Source organism: Cavia porcellus, unplaced genomic scaffold (assembly GCF_034190915.1).
Source record: "Cavia porcellus strain 051 isolate PalLab524CR breed Dunkin Hartley unplaced genomic scaffold, mCavPor4.1 scaffold_5, whole genome shotgun sequence".
Taxonomy (NCBI): Eukaryota; Metazoa; Chordata; class Mammalia; order Rodentia; family Caviidae; genus Cavia; species Cavia porcellus.
In genome coordinates this window covers 26328336-26340848 of record NW_026947488.1, presented here as the reverse complement: position 1 = coordinate 26340848, position 12513 = coordinate 26328336, and the positions used below count along the sequence as shown (strand labels likewise).

Sequence of the window (12513 nt, the reverse complement as noted above, 5' to 3'; positions counted from 1 at the left end):
TAGCACAGCTCCCTGCTCTCACCGTTGTGCCGAGGTAGGTGATCAAGGCTGGGTTGGAATCCAAGCACAGCAGGCGGGTGAGAGTGTCCCTGGGTAAACGTGGTTCTTCCATCTCAGTGGGGAGAATGCTCTGGTGTTTGAGGGTGTGCATGTGTGCTGGGGTTCACCTAGGCTCTCTGGATTGGAAGGTCATACCCAGTGTGGGTTCCTTGGTCACTCAGTTTGCTTGTCACTGCCATCTTCCAGTGCCTGCTGTCCAGGACTACCTAGATTCACCCAGATTTCCACTCCCTTCTCCTCTACCCTTCACCACCATGATGGATGTAAGTGAACTCGGGGAGTCTGCCTGCTACCTCCGCCAGGTCTATCAGGAGCTGATGAAGGTGCACACTGTCCCGTGGGATGGTAAGTAAAAGGAGCAGGAAGTGGCACGGCCCTGATGGACTCTAACCAGGATCGGGATAGGGATGGGTGGCATTCCACTTGGGACTTAAGGGGCCTGATAGCTTTATTTCTGGACTTTTTCTTCAGATTCCAGGGTATGAAGGCTAAAACCCCAGGGACAGTGTGTACTCACTGTGCATCTGTGAGCAAGCCTTGGTTTATCCCTCCGTAAAATGGGATAATACCATCTGCCTCCTGGAGCTGCAGTCTGTGAGAACCCAGGCTGGAAGCTGAGGCTGAGATGAGACCAATAGACCTATGTGCAGGCAGCCTTCACATCTCCACAGAACCTGTGCTGGGCTTATTTTTAGCACTTTCCACAGAGCCAAAGCCACTGTTTATTAGGGACAGGAATAAAGACTACTATTTATGACCTGGTTTGCTCATAGGACGATAATAACAATAGGCAATGCATATAGAGTACTTTTTGTGTGCCAGGCCCAGGCTAGATTACTTATTGTGCCACTTCTCAATATCCTGGGAAGGTGGGGAGCCTGGGCCGTAGCCAGCTTCAGAGGTGTACAACCTCTAAAGCTGCATAGGGCACCATGCTTAGAAAGGCTTTGTGCTCGATTTATCACTTTAATGTTGCCATCTTTACTTTTTTTTTAATTTCTTGTTTTGAGACAAGATCTCCCTAAGTCACTAAGTTGCTTAATGACTTAAACTTGGGATCCTCGTCCCTCAGCTTCTCAGAGTGCTGAGATTTCAGGCATGCACCACACTCAACTGCTACTTGAATTTAAAAATAAAATTTAAACAAGGGAGCTTGTAGTATTTTGCATGAAGGCCTGCAAATTATGTAGATGGTCCTGGTCAAGGAACTTGGCTCACATGTAGGAGGGAGAAGGAAACAGAACCTACAGTCTGTGGTCTGAATTCATCTGTTAGTCTATCTACCTACCTAGTTATGAGACAAGGACCTTGCTATGTAGCCAAACTGGCCTTGAACTCATGATTCTTTAGCCTCAGCCTCCTTAGGATGTTGGGATAGAGGAGTCTGTTTTTAACTGCCACACAATTTGGGCTCTCCGAGCTAGGTATTATGTATGCCTATAATCCCAGCACTGAGGAGGCTGAGATGGGAGGATCGATGCTATTTCCAGGCCAGCCTGAAGTAAAGAGTGAGACTCTGTCACAAAAATAAAACAAGGAAAAATTTGGGCTTTCCAAAGACCCGGGGCTAGCTAGCCACAGATTAAAGAGCTTTGGACAGGGTTAAGAGATCTGAATCTTCAGTGAAATGGGGAAGGCAAACATCTACTGAGAGTTATGTGCCTGATACAGTATCAAGGGGCTGCTTCATTTGGGGCCTCTAGAGAGCCTCAAGATATTTTGTATTTGAGGGGAAAGCCCAGAAAGAATGAGGGATTTTTTTCCCATGTTGCAAGACATATGTGACTGAAATGGGGATCTGAGCCCAAGTGTGCAAAACAGACATTTTTACAATCAAAAGATTTTTTTTCAATCTCTAGGGATCCTCATCTCTGACCTGGGGTTTGAAGGGGTCTTACAAGGACTCCTGTGTCCTGCCAGAAGGACTTCTTGGAGGGGCGCAGATCTATGGACACAGTTTGGGAAGCCCAGCTTGACCCTACGGGGTGTCTTAGGCCCTCTCTTAGTCTTGATGATCTTTCTGCAACCCAGGGAAGAAACGAGTCTGGGTACCTGATGAACAAGATGCCTACGTGGAGGCAGAGGTCAAGTCAGAGGCTTCCGGGGGAAGAGTTAATGTGGAGACAAAAGACCAGAAGGTTCGACTTTTACTTTCTTGAGATAAGCCCCTCTATTCTCGAGGGCGTGCTCCTGGCCTGTGGGATTCTAACTCTGATTGCTGAGGTTGGGGAGTGTATGGGTGTGAGTGAAAGGTAAGATCTGTTGGTCCCTTCCCTTCTTCATCTTAATGACATGCTTCATTGGTAGGTGCTGACGGTGCGTGAGAGTGAGCTGCAGCCCATGAACCCACCCCGCTTTGACTTGCTGGAGGACATGGCCATGATGACACACCTCAACGAGGCCTCCGTGCTGCACAACCTGCGCCAGCGCTATGCTCGCTGGATGATCTATGTGAGCCATGGCCAGGGTAGGGATGTGTGGGGTCGGGCCAGAGAGGAGCGGGAGGAGCCCACTAGGGCAATAGATGCCTAGCAGCATTGGACGAGAGGAGCGCCCTAGCTGGATGTGAAGGCACCTAGAAGTACGGCTGAGTGATGTCACTGTGCCCTCCACAGTGGCTCAGCTACCAATTGTGGAGGCAGAGCCACTAGTTGGATGGGGATCTGAGGGCAAGAGAAAGGGCTGGGCAGGACCTGGACAACCAAGGGGATAGAGCACAGAGCGCTGATGGGCCCCTCGAGGAATATCATAGGAGCTGTAGGGTTGTGAGCATGGGGGTCTGGGACTGGAAACTTGGGCCCCCCAAACAGAACTGTACCTCTACGCTCTCTCCTCAGACATACTCAGGCCTGTTCTGTGTCACCATCAACCCCTACAAATGGCTCCCAGTCTACACAGCTTCTGTAGTGGCTGCTTACAAGGGAAAGCGCCGCTCAGAGGCCCCGCCTCATATATACTCAGTGGCAGATAACGCCTACAACGACATGCTGCGCAGTAAGGGCCGCCGCCACCTTCTCCCCCACCCACCCAGCACCCTTGCCCTGGCTTTGGGAAGGCCCTGGAAAGAATCCTGTTCCCCTACTGTACTGCCCTTCGGTGAGGCTGATGGTCACTAGCATAGCACTCTGCCTTTCCAGTCTGGATGGTCCCCTGGTTCTCTCCATTTTCAGCCCTGGGTGGAGAACTGTCTTTCCCAGTGCTTGCTGCTCCCTCACCTCACCTAGATGACTTCCCTGTCCCCTCTCCTTTCCTCCAGATCGAGAGAACCAGTCGATGCTGATCACGTGAGTGTCATGGAGTATGGGGGCGGGGTGGGACCCCTTTGGCAGGAAGCGGGCAGAACCAGTCATTTAGCAGTGCGGAGTCTCCGGTGCTTAGAGCGAGGTGCTGGGATGCATGCCAATAATCCCCAGCTACTTGGGAAATCAAGATAGGAGCAATCACAAGTTCCAGGCTAGCTTGGGCAACTTAGTGAGGCCCTGTCTCAAAAACTAAAGAGGACTGGCAACTGTAACTCAGTTGTAAGTGCCCCTAGGTTCAACCCCTAGAACTGAATAAACAAACAACCCAAAGTACTTATAAGTAGGGGTTTTACCACCTGGATACAGTGTCCCAGCTGAAGCTATGTCAGGTCTGAGTACCTGCTCTGCCCTTGTTTATGAGTGAGTAGGAAGGGGATGCCCAAGTGCAGAAGTGATCACCAACTCCAGTACCAACCCCCCAAGGTCCAGAATCTCCCACCTGGATCCTTTGTGGGATTCTAATTCTGGCTAAAGGGAAGTGGGCAGTTCCTTTCTCTCCTTACCATCCTCCTTAGCGAGATCTGCTTCTCACTGGCTATTTATCTCTGTGTCTTATCTCTGATCCTTTCTTTCCCTTCATGGGAATTGGCATATTTCTTTATTGTTTCATTTTTGAGGTTTTTTTTTGTTTCTGTTTTTTGGGGGACAGGACCTTACTATGTAATTCAGTCTGTCCTTGAATTCACTATGAAGCCCAGGTTGGCCTTGAATTCATGGCGATCCTCCTGCTTCAGCCTCACAAGATTACAGATCACTACCATGTCTGGATGAAATTTTCACATATCAGGTTTATGTCCACCAACCCAATATGGACCATGTTTATGTGTATACACATGCGCACGCACACACACACAGCAGTAAAAACTTGCAGCCTGTTGGTAAAGAACAAAGGCTTTGCAATCAGATAGACTTGGATTCAAGTTCTCATGTTTCCATTTCCTGCTGTGTGCTGTTGGGCCTTAGCCTCACCAATAAAAATAGAACAGTCCTGCCCACAACACAGAATAATGAGGAGTCAGTGAATTGATTCATGGGCCTGGGCCCAGCAGGAAAAGGTCAGAGGCCTATTTCCTTATCCAAAGAATGATAATGGTCTCTGCCTTACAAAGTTTTCTGAGGCATAACTGAACAGATGGAGGTAAAGTCCAGCACCAGGAGCTAAATGTCACTCGGGGAACAGCGGTCATCATGCATGAGGTCACCTGGCGGGCATGGTCTCCACTGGTTTGCTTTGTGAACAACACCTAGATGCTTGACTTATTGCTGGGGGCTTGGAGTTGGGGGTACTGGTTTGGGAGCTGAGTGGGGAGAATGAAAGAAGGGTGAGGTGGTGAGGGCTGGGGCATTCGACCAGATGGGCCGTGGTGACTCATGTTTGTGTTGTCCAAGCGGAGAGTCGGGGGCCGGTAAGACGGTTAACACCAAGCGGGTCATTCAGTACTTTGCCATCGTCGCTGCCCTGGGAGACGGGCCGGGCAAGAAGGCCGTAAGACTTGCCCACCTGGGCACTGATCCCTACTGCTTTTTGCTATTTTTTTTCCTCTTCTCTCTTCTCCTCCTTTTTAAATTATTATTTCTTCTTATTAAAATTTTGATTCTTTAGAGTCTCCGCCCCGCCTGAGCCTCCCACTTTAATGGGAGACTCTGGCCTGAGCAAGGCTTGACCAGAAAATCTGTGGCCACTTCCGACACTGCGTGTGCTGGGCCTGCTGCAGTGTGCCCTTCTGTGACACACATGTGCAGGGCCACATTGCTAGTCTTAAACATTTTTGTATCATTTTTCTCTTGCATTGTGACCTTCATAGTTTGAAAGAGTTCAGCAAAGAGACTGTTTTTGTTATGAAGTGATTGTTTTCTTGGTTTTCATTCACTGAAAACAGTTACCTGCTGGCAATCAGAAAGAGCAAGTTTATACATAGAGATTACTTAGCCAGAGCTGAGAGTACTGGAGACTCTCAACAATTTTGTGACCCATGACTTCTGTAAGACATTTGGAAATTTTCAGCTAGGCATAGTGACTACATGGTGAGATGCTGTCTCAAAACAAACAAAAAATAAAAATTAAAAGAAGATTTTTGAAAATTTCCCAACTAATTGGAACCCAAATATCTATTTTGCTTTTCATTTTCAAAGTAAAACGTTCCATTCCTAGCTCAAGGGCCAGCTGTTCCGAGCTCCGAGCTGCCCCTTGACCACCGCTCGTGCAGCCCGTGGGAGGCTGCCATTTCTCCCCAGAGGCTGCAGGCCTTCTTCTGCACACAGCTATCATTCCTGATCTGGTCCTGTTGAGCCTTGCTTTATTCTGGGGCATTTTCTTTTTCTTTTTCTTTTTTTCCTTCTCTTTTTCCCGCCACTTGGTTTTCTTGGGTTTTGATTTTTCTTTTAGTTTTGTTTTTTGGTTGTGGCTGTTGTTCTGTTTTGCTGTTGACTTTTTGGTACTCTTTCTTCCCTCCCTTCCCCATCCAAAAGGCCTTTGTGGATGCTGCAGAAAATTAGGTTGGTCCAGTCATAAGACAAGATGGCAGGGAAGGCAAGAGCTAGCAAGGACCCAAACAGAGGGCTGGGGCAGGGGAGCACGTGTGCAGAAAGGGGCCCTAACCATGGAGTTTACGGATAGGGTCAGATGGAGGTGGGTGGAAGCTGCCCGCAGGAGGTGGGAACTTAAGTTGTATCCATCTCCTCCCCTTCATCCCAATTTGGCCAAACAGACCAGAGGAGGCCTTGCACAGAAAGACTGGGTGGGAGTGTGAGGGAGGGCACCTGTCACTTCTCTCCTGCCGTCCTCTCTCTGGTAGTGTCTAGGGGACATTTTCAAGTTTCGGGCTCCCTGGGGATGAATAAATGAATGAATGAGCACAAGTCCCTGGGAGCACCTCTGCTGTCTCCAGAATCCATTCCTTCCTTTCTCTTTCTGCTTAGGCTCCTGGCATCAGGGTAAAGAAGAAAAGGAAGGGGAAAATGGAGGAATGAGAAGGATGAGGCTGGGAGGGGAAGGAGTATCAGCTCCATCCTTCAGGGTGTGACACGGGAGAGGCAGACGGAGGGAGGGAAGGAGGGAGATACCTGGGCATGGCCTGCCCTAGAGCCCAACTTGCTATGTATCCTTGGCAGGTCAGCTTCTTGCCCAAGTCTTAAGTTTCTTACTTGAAAATTGGGGCTAATAATATGCATGAGGCTGGGCCATTTTCAATCACAGTAGGTATAAAATGTTTAATGCAGACAGAGCTGATCACAATACCAAAGAAGTGTGTAAAAGGACCATCAGGAAGGTTAGGGTAGGAACGTTCAGTGCAGGAAGAGTCTGAGAGTCTGGCCTGAGTGTCAGCAGTATCCTCCTAGAAGAGGGCGTGCTTTACCCGAGCTTTGGAGGAGAGTAGATTTTAGTCAGGAGACCGTGGGGCCCGGGGCAGGTGGCACTGCATGGGTGTGGGAGGAGGCCAGACATGGGGATCCTAGTGCAGCCCCGTCCCTCAAGCCCCTGGCTTGCTCCCTCATTCTTGAAACTCTCCTAATAGCCCAGGAAGGCCAGTCCTTGGGGAGTAGGGGTGGTGAGATGTGTGTTACATCTACTGTCAGTGAAGATTTGGTGACTAACATTCACTGTCTTTCTAACTACCATCCCTACCCCCTTATCTGGTGAGACCTCGCAACCTCTAATTTTATCTTCCTTTCTCCCCCAGCAATTTCTGGCAACAAAGACTGGGGTAAGTATGGGGCAGTGGGAGCAAGGCAGGCAACAACTCTGAGGTCCTGGGAATCCCACCTTCCCCTTCGAACACAGGGTGTGTGTGCCTCACTGGCTACCAGCCCATAAGAGCCAGAGCTGACAGATCCCTCACCCCTTGCCGATGCCAGGGCACCCTTGAGGATCAAATCATCGAGGCCAACCCTGCCATGGAAGCTTTTGGCAACGCCAAGACCTTGAGGAATGACAACTCCTCCCGCTTTGTGAGTGGCCACAGTGGCAGAGGTGGCTGGGGATGGAGCAGGTCATTAGATCTTGTGGGAGCCTCTAACAGGTTGGGCAGCACTGGCTGAGCCCATGGGCTGAGGGCAGCCCCCATGTTTTCAGGGCAAGTTCATCCGGATTCACTTTGGTCCCTCTGGGAAGCTGGCCTCTGCAGATATTGACAGCTGTGAGTCCAGGACTGGGCGGGATGGGGCAGGGTGGGGCGGGGCAGGCAGGGGCGTAGGCTGAACTGAACCCTTTGCTTAGACCTACTGCTGCCTGTTCTTTGAGTTTCTCTCCATCCCTCTGCCAGTATCCATTTCAGGCCACCTAACCACTCACTGGAACGTCACACCTGCCTGGTGTAGCCCATTTGCCCAGACACCAGCTCTCCAGTCCACACTAACAGGTCACATGCACAGAGGAGCAACTATGCTGACTGAGCCCCACCTTGGAATACATGACCAGATCCTGAGGGATAAGCGCACACATACTGACATACCAACAAATGAAAACCTGCACACAGCCCAATATGTGTGCCTGTAATACCAGTGCAGAGGGAGGCTGAGGCAGGAGGACTGCAAGTTCAGTCTTGCCTGAACAATTTAATGAGATCCTGTCCCAGAATTAAGTAAATAAATAAGCCTGAAGATGTAGCTCAGTGGTAGAGCACCCCTAGGTGTTTTGATCTCTAGTGCTACAAAACAAGCTAGTGAACAAAAAAACCCCAATCCAAATCAACACAAAATCCTACGTTCACAGAAACCCCTATTCACACCCCTATTCTTGAGGACACACACCAGCACCTCTGGCCAGAGACACACAGAGGTACAACAGATACATCCCACACATGACACAGGTGCTGATGGAGAGACTCGCTCCCAGCACCTGCTGGCCTGTGTGAACATAGCACCCCTTCCCTCTCACTGTCTCCTCTTCCCCACCCTGTGTCCCCCTTTGGGGTGTCTACTCTGGGGAGGTACAGGACAGACAGGTGGGTTCCTCTTCCCTGCAGATCTCTTGGAGAAGTCTCGAGTGATCTTCCAGCTGCCTGGTGAGCGTGGCTACCATGTCTACTACCAGATCCTCTCGGGGAAGAAGCCAGAGCTGCAGGGTAAGAGCCATGGATGGAGGGGAGGAGGCAGAACCCAGAGGGGCCACTTGGCCCTTCCTGGCCCTTGGGATGGCTATTCCTTCCATGTCCTGAGGGCCATGATGTCCCTACTTTGCTGGGGACTCAGAGTCCACTGTGTTCCCTAAGTCCTACCTGGGACTTCTGATTATTGCTGAGCTCCTGCCTTGGGCCACAGAATGGGTCTCTTAGCACCATTGTCCTGCCAAAATTACATAGCTTCTCATACAAACTGACATCCCTCCTGCCATCCAGAAATTAGAGGGCCTCTCAGCACCACAGTGTGCCCCTGCACTTTGGCTCCATGAAGCTCAGTCTGTACGGTTGTCTGCATCCAGTGCCCTCCTTGCTAGCCTCTCGAGGGCAGTCTCAGTATGTCCCAGTACTCAGCTCAGGTTCTGAGTTCACACAAGGACTGTGAGCTGTGGGCAAGGGCATGAGATACAGGGACTAGGAATCACTCCTCAGAAAACCACAAAGAAGCCCCTCAAAAATATAAAACCAAAAACTAGAAGGGCGTGGAGTGTGCACAGTGGTGGAGAACTTAACCATGCACAAGACCCAAGCATGCACAAGGGTCTAGGATCAGTACCTAGCACCATGTAGTAAATAAAAACTAAGTTTAAAAAAAAAAAGCCATAGGCCAGACATGGTGGCACACACCTATAATCCCAGCACTGGGCAGGCTGAGGCAGGAGGATGGCTGTGAGTTTGAGGCTAGCCTGGGGTAGATAGTGACTTCAAGGCCAACCTGAGATCCTGTCTCCAAAAGACCAAAAAAAAGCGGGAGGGGGGCGGTTAGGGATTTAGCTCAGTGGCATAAACACCTGCCTTGCAAGTGTGTGGTCGTGAGTTCGATCCCTGGTACCAATAAAAAAGAAAAAGACCAAAAAAAAAAAAAAAAAAAAAAAAAAAGCCATGGACTCCGGGGTGGGATCAAAAACCCAGGTTCCAGAGAAATCATAGAAAGGTCCTAGGCTCCTCTGGGTGGGCCCTCCAGGACACACTGTGCTGAGACAGGAAAGAGAGCACCCTGGTGAGCAGCTTGCCCCGCCCTCCTGTTGTACCGTAGACATGCTGCTTCTGTCTATGAACCCCTACGACTACCACTTCTGCAGCCAGGGTGTCATCACCGTGGATAACATGGATGACGGGGAGGAGCTCATCGCCACGGATGTATGGGTCGTGTGGGGCGAGGGCTGAGCGGAGAACCTGTGGTGTGGGGCTCATGGATATGTGGGCTAGGTGGGGACCAGGGAGCACTGTCAGTGGGGGCAGTGCCTAGCTGGACCCTAGAGGGGCCCAGACTTCTCTGAGCCTACTCAGAGTTCTCCACTCCCCAGCATGCCATGGACATCCTGGGCTTCAGCGTGGACGAGAAGTGCGCTTGCTATAAGATTGTGGGTGCCCTCCTGCACTTCGGCAACATGAAGTTCAAGCAGAAGCAGCGGGAGGAGCAGGCCGAGGCCGATGGCACTGAGAGTGAGTGGCCTTGATCCTGGTCTGGCCTTCATCTCAACCCTGATCACCATATCTTGTCCCTGATCTTTTTTTTTTTTGGTACCGGGGATCAAACTCAAGATCTCGTGCTTGCCTCACAGGCGCTTATATGCTGAGCTAAATCCCCAGCCCAACCCTGGTCATTATTAACCCTAACTCTTGTCCATGACCTTTGGCTTCAGTCTTACCTGTTTTTGACTCCTCAACTCCAGACCCTCACGCTGCGGCTGGCAGTGTACAAGCCCTGACTTCTCTCCTCCCAGCTTCCTTCCCTTAACTCCAGGCTGATACACTGTACCCCAAGCGCATTGACCTCCTCCTTCCTTAGCCAGCCTGTCTGCCTGCTAGGTGCTGACAAGGCTGCCTACCTGATGGGAGTCAGCAGTGGGGACCTGCTCAAAGGCCTTTTGCACCCCCGAGTGCGTGTGGGGAATGAGTATGTGACCAAGGGCCAGAGTGTAGAGCAGGTGAGCTGCCTGAAGGCCAACCCCTCCTGGGGCAGGGTCCCCACGTGGGGCAGGGTCCTTCCTTGCCAGTTCCCAGCCCAGCCTCCCTTCTCCCCCAGGTGGTGTTTGCAGTGGGGGCCCTGGCCAAGGCCACCTATGACCGGCTGTTCCGGTGGCTGGTGTCTCGGATCAACCAGACCCTGGACACAAAGCTGCCCCGGCAGTTCTTCATTGGGGTCCTGGACATTGCTGGTTTTGAGATCTTTGAGGTGAAAAGTGGCCCCCGTCCCCAGGCTCTGTTCTAAGATGGAGGGTTTTGGGTGGGCAGGCCTGGTGAGTTGGTGCACATCCCTGCCCCCATGGACCTCACTGTCCTTCTGCAAGGCGCCTGCTGAGCTGGCACCTCCTTCTCATAGTTTAACAGCTTTGAGCAGCTGTGCATCAACTTCACCAACGAGAAGCTGCAGCAGTTCTTCAATCAGCACATGTTTGTGCTGGAGCAGGAGGAGTACAAGCGCGAGGGCATCGACTGGGTCTTCATCGACTTCGGTCTTGACCTGCAGCCCTGCATTGACCTCATCGAGAAGGTGGGCCCGGGGTCAGTGCTAGCACGAGAAGGAGAGTGTGTGCTTGTTGTAGGCAGGACTGTACCAGTGCGTGTGTAAATGTGCTGAATAGAGGAAAGAAAATTACAGCTGGAAAAATTAGATATAATAAAAAATCTCTTTTCATTCTTCCCACAGCCTGTGTCTTAACCCTCCAACTTAATTGAATTAATTTCCTCCAACTCCTTTGTTGTGGGCAATTATTTTCTTTATGGCCATAGATTCAGTTCACTTCATGCTTTTTATTAGAAAATGTACTCTGAATATTGTTGAAGGAGGCAGAATAGATGGTGTAGCAGATGACTCATCCTCAGCTGTCGGGCATTGAGGCAGTTGACAGTTTTGTTTGTTTGTTTTTTGATTGACAGTGTTTTGCTGTTATATCAGCACTGTTGGGTGTGGTGGCATGACCCTATAATTTCAGTTCCTCAGGAAGCTGAGGCAGATCACAAGTTCAAGGCTAACAGGCAGTTAGGACATTCCTGTCTTAAAAAATAAAAAGGAGGGGCTGGGGATTTAGCTCAACGGCATAAGCACCTGCCTTGCAAGCAGGCAGTCGTGAGTTCGATCCCTGGTACCGATAAAAATGAAAAAGACAAAAAAAAAAAAAAAAAAAGGGGCTGAGAAGGTAGCTCAGTGGTAGAACACTCCCTAGTATCACACTCAAAGTGTATTAGAACTTCAGATAGTAATTTTCCCATTTAGCTGGTTAGGAAATAGAAGTTTAGTGAGGTATAAACTTCCCATAGCTATTAAGTATGGGAGCCAAAATGTGGACTTCATGTCCTTTTTTTTTTCTTATCATGTATTTGTGTATGTGTGTGTGTGTGTGTGTGTGTGTGTGTGCATGCGTACATGTATGTATGCCCCATGGATGTTGGGGAAGAAGAGTAGATACAAAGTTGGGTGTGGTGGCACATACCTAGCACATGGAAGGCTGAGGCAGGAGGAAGGTCACAAGTTTGAGCCCAGCCTGGGGCTACATAGCGAGTTCAAGGCTAGCCTGAGAACCCACTCTAAAACAAAACAAGAGTGAGTATGGAGATGCCAGTTTGGAGTTATACATCTTTTATAAGCAAAGAAGATAATTCAGTGTGGTATGGCTCAGGCAGAAAGCAGATGGACGCCAAGCCACAAACTTGCCTTTCTTATTGAAGGTAGGGCTCCTGGGAGCTGGTCTGGTCTCCAGCTCTCTGATGAGATGGTTGGGGTTGAGGATCCAGAATGGCTTCTACAGGGAGGTGGTTTGGGAGACAAAGGTCTGGCTTAGCCAAGATGGGCTGGTCCGTGTTCTCTGTTCCTAGCCACTAGGGATCCTGTCCATCTTGGAGGAGGAGTGCATGTTCCCCAAGGCCTCAGATGCAAGCTTTCGGGCCAAGCTGTATGACAACCATGCAGGGAAATCACCCAATTTTCAGCAGCCTCGACCTGATAAAAAGCGCAAATATCAGGCCCACTTCGAGGTGGTCCACTATGCAGGCGTGGTAGGTTTCCTTTGGAACCCAACCCTCAGCTACTC

At 50.3% G+C, this 12513-nt stretch overlaps 1 protein-coding gene across 7 annotated transcripts in view; it reads left to right on the top strand.

The window, feature by feature from the left end:
• Positions 1-12513, top strand: part of Myh7b (myosin heavy chain 7B) — a 43993-nt gene that overhangs the window by 19680 nt on the left and 11800 nt on the right. For 3 of the 7 annotated variants that reach the window (XM_013150259.3, XM_013150260.3, XM_063248477.1), the window contains 16 exons: positions 247-405; positions 2092-2198; positions 2368-2511; positions 2898-3054; positions 3317-3344; positions 4752-4848; positions 7043-7066; positions 7218-7310; positions 7435-7498; positions 8327-8425; positions 9516-9619; positions 9787-9925; positions 10292-10410; positions 10509-10658; positions 10806-10976; positions 12299-12478. In XM_013150259.3, coding sequence (XP_013005713.1) covers positions 247-405; positions 2092-2198; positions 2368-2511; positions 2898-3054; positions 3317-3344; positions 4752-4848; positions 7043-7066; positions 7218-7310; positions 7435-7498; positions 8327-8425; positions 9516-9619; positions 9787-9925; positions 10292-10410; positions 10509-10658; positions 10806-10976; positions 12299-12478 — 1835 coding nt within the window. Of the gene's footprint in view, positions 1-9; positions 35-246; positions 406-2091; positions 2199-2367; positions 2512-2897; positions 3055-3316; positions 3345-4751; positions 4849-5002; positions 7067-7217; positions 7311-7434; positions 7499-8326; positions 8426-9515; positions 9620-9786; positions 9926-10291; positions 10411-10508; positions 10659-10805; positions 10977-12298; positions 12479-12513 lie in introns of those variants that run through there. The other 4 variants (XM_063248473.1, XM_063248474.1, XM_063248476.1 and 1 more) reach the window with 4 other exon arrangements.